At 34.5% G+C, this 5,057-nt stretch overlaps 1 protein-coding gene and 1 long non-coding RNA gene across 2 annotated transcripts; both read left to right on the forward strand.

Moving 5' to 3' along the window:
- The first annotated feature begins 821 nt into the window (after nucleotides 1-821).
- LOC132069375 (uncharacterized) lies at nucleotides 822-1,741 on the forward strand. The gene is made up of 3 exons (XR_009417766.1): nucleotides 822-956; nucleotides 1,045-1,118; nucleotides 1,322-1,741. It is a non-coding gene; the product is annotated as an uncharacterized LOC132069375 (long non-coding RNA).
- Nucleotides 1,742-3,111: 1,370 nt separating this feature from the next.
- On the forward strand, nucleotides 3,112-3,597 carry LOC132031775 (uncharacterized mitochondrial protein AtMg00810-like). Its single transcript, XM_059421685.1, has one exon. The coding sequence runs from the start codon at nucleotides 3,112-3,114 to the stop codon at nucleotides 3,595-3,597; it is 486 nt and encodes a 161-aa protein (XP_059277668.1).
- The last annotated feature ends 1,460 nt before the right edge of the window (nucleotides 3,598-5,057 follow it).

The following is a 5,057-nucleotide window of genomic DNA, read 5'->3' on the forward strand; positions in this document are numbered from 1 at the left end:
ATAGGCCTATTGAATATGAGGGTGCAATTTCAGATTATGCCGATCGTGATATTGGCTTGTCATATCATGTTGAGTTTATTGATACTATCGATGGAAGTCCTGCAGTTACACTTTTGAATAGTGATTGGGAGAGTGTAAAAAGAATTGCAAAATTTCTTGAAATGTTTTTCAAGCTTTATCGAGAAGGTTTCGGATCACTTTATGTTACATCAAATTTTCATTTTCTTGAAATTTTCCAAGTTGTTGTTTACTTGACAAAATTGACATCACATGAAGATATTGTTTTGCGTGAAACGGCAAAGAAGATGAAGCTGAAATTTGATAAATATTGGGGTGCTCCAGAAAAAATGAATAAGATGATTTTTATATCATGTGTTTTTGATCCTCTCTATAAATTTAATTCTCTTAGTTTTGGACTTAAAAAGATGTTTGGGGACAAAGGGCATGGTATAGAAAAAGATGTGCTAAAGTACATGACTTCATTGTTTAATGAGTATGTGAAGAACGTTCAAAAGTTAAAGGTGGTCAACTTTCTTCAAATGGCAACTTCCAGTTCAAGGCTCGAACCTATAGGAGAATTTGGTGACTTCTATGAGGAATTATTTAGACATACATCTGGAAGTGGTGGTGCAGATTCTAAGTCAGAGTTAGAAAAAATATCTTGCAAAAGATATTGAAAATGGAAGACAAGATTTTAAAATATTGCTTTGGTGGGAAGTTAACTCACCTAGATCCCCCATTCTTTCTGAGATGGCTCGAGATGTGTTAGCTATTCCTATTTTAAGTGTGGCATCCGAATGTGCTTAGTACCGGAGGCGCGTTTCTTGATTCGTTTAGGAGTTCATTAACTCCTAAATTGGTACAAGCTCTAGTGTGCCTTCAAGATTGATTCGTGAGTGAACCAACGCCAATAAGTATTGAGGAAGATTTAGATTCCCTCGAGCAACTTGAAAAAGGTAAGACAAGAACCTTGTATTGATGTAAAATTATAAATAATTTATTTAATATTATTGTTTCTTGACTTGTTAATATAATTCTCTTTAGATATGGCCAATCTTGGAAAAGAACCTTCTATTGATGACATGTAGAAGTGTAGATTGTTAAGACATGAAACTTTGGTAAGTTAATTATTCAACTCCTATCTTGGATATTACATTTGCTGATTCCAAATATTTTCTCTTCCTTTCTATATTCACTTTGTGATATTGCTTGTAGTTCTTTTCTCTTTAGGAAGAGAATATGTTACTTTTTCTTAATCTTTCCAAGTTGTTGTAGACATTAAGTCATCAATCGATACTTCTCTCGTTTCTATGTTAATTAGGTTTAACCATGCCTCGACTTTGTGGTCCTAAAGCTCGATCACCTGTTTGGGATCACTATGAAAAGCTTGAAGAAAATGATGATGGATGGTGCACCATACAGTGCATTAATTGTGGCTGTGTTATTCGTTACCATTCAAAGCGTACTGGAACCTCCTTCTTAAGGTCTCATGTTAAGCGTTGTTTGGATCGCTTGGAGCAAGAGCATAACACTATAAGGATTGAGTAGTTTTTGTTTTGTTGACTTGACTAGAACTATTAGGACTATGTTTGGATTTAATTTTCAGGTTCTTTGACAGTTTGACTGTTGTTTTTGGTTTTCTGAAATTCTGATGGTGCTAGACAAATTATTGCTAACAACAACACCACTTGTATTAGCTACTTTCAGTTTTGAAGTTATTAATATGGAATGGTAACTTATCTTTTATCTGGTGCTAATATGTTTTCAAATGTTGATGGCAAATTAGCCTTATTAGATCGTATACTTGTGCATTCCGGATTTTTGGTGTTGTGGTGCTGCATTTTTATGAGATTAAATGGAATGAGAAATTTACTACCTGTTTCCTTTTAGAATGTCATAAGCTAGTTTATTCATGGAGTTGAAGAGAACTGGAAAGCAGATTTTCTTGTACACTGTGATCTTGGATCTAGACTGTTTACTTGTAGTAGTAAATGCAACTTAAGATTATTCTTGGATCTTGGTACAAGAAGTAGTTCCCTGTGCATGATTTTGCTTGTCAATGTGATCATTTTTTTGTGCACTGGTAAGCATGCAAGTGAATGAACTATGCATGCTAAGTTGTTGGTTAGTTATGCAAGCTCCATTAGTGGTTTTACCTTTGTTCTTTGCTGCCCAGTGCCCACACGATGCAACAATGTTTTGAGTATGATAGAGCAATAACAAATCATTAAATTTCTTGTAGTAGGAAATGAAATTTAAGATTATTCTTGGATCTTGGTACAAGAAGTAGTTCCCTGTGCATGATTTTGCTAGTACAAAGTGGTCAAGCCATTTTTTTGTTGTGTGAAATCTTAACGGTTAAACCGATAACCGAACCAATAACATACAACAACCGATTAATCGATAACCCATTAACCGATATTTTAACGGTTTAACATGTCTACAAACCGATAACCAATAAGTTAAACCGATAATTTTGAAACCCGAACCGAACCGATCGATATGCAGCCCTATTGGTTACACAAGTGGAAGGCATAGAATATGAAGAAACCTACAGTCCAGTTGTAAGAGCTACTACCATAAGATATGTGTTAGCTATTGCAGTCTCATCAAGCTGGAAATTAAGGCAATTGGACGTCAAAAATGCCTTCCTCCATGGTGTTTTAAAAGAAACATTATACATGGAACAATCGTCGGGATTTAAGGATCCAAAACTCCCTGATTACGTGTGCAAACTAAACAAATCTTTTATGGACTGAAACAAGCACCTCGTGCCTGGTTGATAGATTGTCTGCATTTTTAATTCACATTGATTTTATTTGTAGCACGGCAAACTCTTCCTTATTTATTTTGAGAAAAAAAGATATTACTCTGCTCATGCTAATTTATGTCGATGATATTGTGCTTACAGGAAACAATGAAGAATTTATACAGGCATTAATAATTCAACTCAGCTCGGAATTTGCACTGAAGGACTTGGGAAAATTACATTACTTTCTTGGGCTTGAAGTACAATATTTTGCAGGAGGCATTATTGTATCACAGGGAAAGTGTACCAAAGATCTTCTCAACTGAGAAAATCTTATAGAGAGTTCTCACTTCAATACGCCAATGGCCTTGAAATCTCAACCAACACCAGTAGACACAAAACTAGTTGAGGCAAAGGAATATCGAAGTCTAGTGGGTGCACTTCAATATCTACCTTATACCTGTCCTGACATCGTCCATGCCGTCAATAAAGTATGTCAAAAACTCAAAGATCCAACACAAGGAGACATGAAAGCAGTAAAAAGAATACTTCGCTATCTCAAAGGAACTTTGCACTATGGAATCAAATTTCTTGCCCACAGTCCTCTAAAGCTATATGGATTTTGTGACACTGATTGGGCAGGTTGTTCAGACACTAGAAGAAGCACTACTGGTTATTGTATATATCTAGGAGCTAATTGTATTTCTTGGTCATCAAAGAAACAACCAACAGTTTCAATATCAAGCTCTGAAGCAAAATATAGATCAATGGCAAGTACAATGGCAGAACTAGTATGGATTACTTTCTTACTACGAGATGTTGGAATTGAATTACATGAACCACCATAACTCTTGTGACAATGAAAGTGCGCTCTACATGACCATAAATCCAGCGTTTCTTGCCCGCACAAAGCACATAGATATAGACTATCACCTTGTTCGTGAAAAGGTGGCTATTGGAGCACTAACAACACGATATATTCCCTCCTCTCGTCAGATTGCAAATATCTTCACCAAACCTTTGTCAAAGCTCCCATTTCGGCATTTCAGGGACAAGCTAGGAGTACATTCAATCATTTCCTCCAGCTTGAAAAAGGGTGAAAAGAAAGATAGTAAAGGTACAGCTATGGTTCATTACTCATACAAGGAAAGGGTCTATTACTTGATATTAAATCTCATTCAATATGCTGCCATATCACAGGGATCCCCTCAATCAAGATTTATTCCTCAATATCTCCACAATCTCCTCTTGACTGTTAAATCAGGAATATGCTATGTAATCTTTTATTGCCTATTTTATCTCTCGTGTACTTTTGTATAAATACAGAACCATTGTAATTGATAGAATACATAGAAAGAAATACAAAGTTTTAATTACAATTCTTAAAAGTTTTTCTGAATTAATTTGTGAGTTCCAATTTTTCTTTTTTGTTTATCCCATCCCAGTAGAAAAATAAGTGTCTTTGTCATGTTTTGACGTGGATATGTTCATGTAGGAGTAAATTTGTGATATTTCTTGTAAAGGTTTGCTGCAATGTTTATTCTTACAAGTTAAACATGGAGATGGAGTTATATATAGGTAAGTATGCAATATATAATTTAAAAAAGGAAAATTTTCAGAAATATACAAGTTGGTCACTTACATTGCAAAAATAATAGCCCAAAACTTACATTACGAAAAATTGCCCAAAATATACAAACATATACAGGCATATATAAACACTTATACCAACATATACCAACTTATACAAACATGTATACAAAGGCAGAGAGAGAGAGAGAGAGAGAGAGAGAAGTTTGGGTCATTTTTTGTAAGAATTAAAAAAATGGGTCAATTTTGATAGCATTGTTGCCCTAATGAACATACAGTGTAATTTTCTTTTTAAAAAATACTTATAAAACTAATCCTCATAATAGTAAGAAAGTTTTATAAGATCAGCAAATACTTGACATTGCTAAAAGTAAATTGGATGTTAAGGACAAATTAAGCAGGGCAAATCCCAATTTCACTAGCCGGTTGGTATTTTTCTTGCATGTTTGATTGTTAAGAATTCTTGGCTTACTTAATTTTCTACCTCCTTTAGGCATGAAAATTTTGAGGCACAACTGTTATGTTGATGAAAACAAATGACCTGTTTTCTAGTCACCTCACATGCAAAGAAACAAATAGCAATCGCAGGACATTAAATTTAATTAAGTAATTTATTCAACAAATACCAACTCTTGATGATATACTTAGTCGTATATAGTTGCTAAACTTGTCTATCTGTCTTGAGGGGGTGGAGAAATGATTGACTTTTTGAAGTGAT

Source organism: Lycium ferocissimum, chromosome 9, assembly GCF_029784015.1.
Source record: "Lycium ferocissimum isolate CSIRO_LF1 chromosome 9, AGI_CSIRO_Lferr_CH_V1, whole genome shotgun sequence".
Taxonomy (NCBI): Eukaryota; Viridiplantae; Streptophyta; class Magnoliopsida; order Solanales; family Solanaceae; genus Lycium; species Lycium ferocissimum.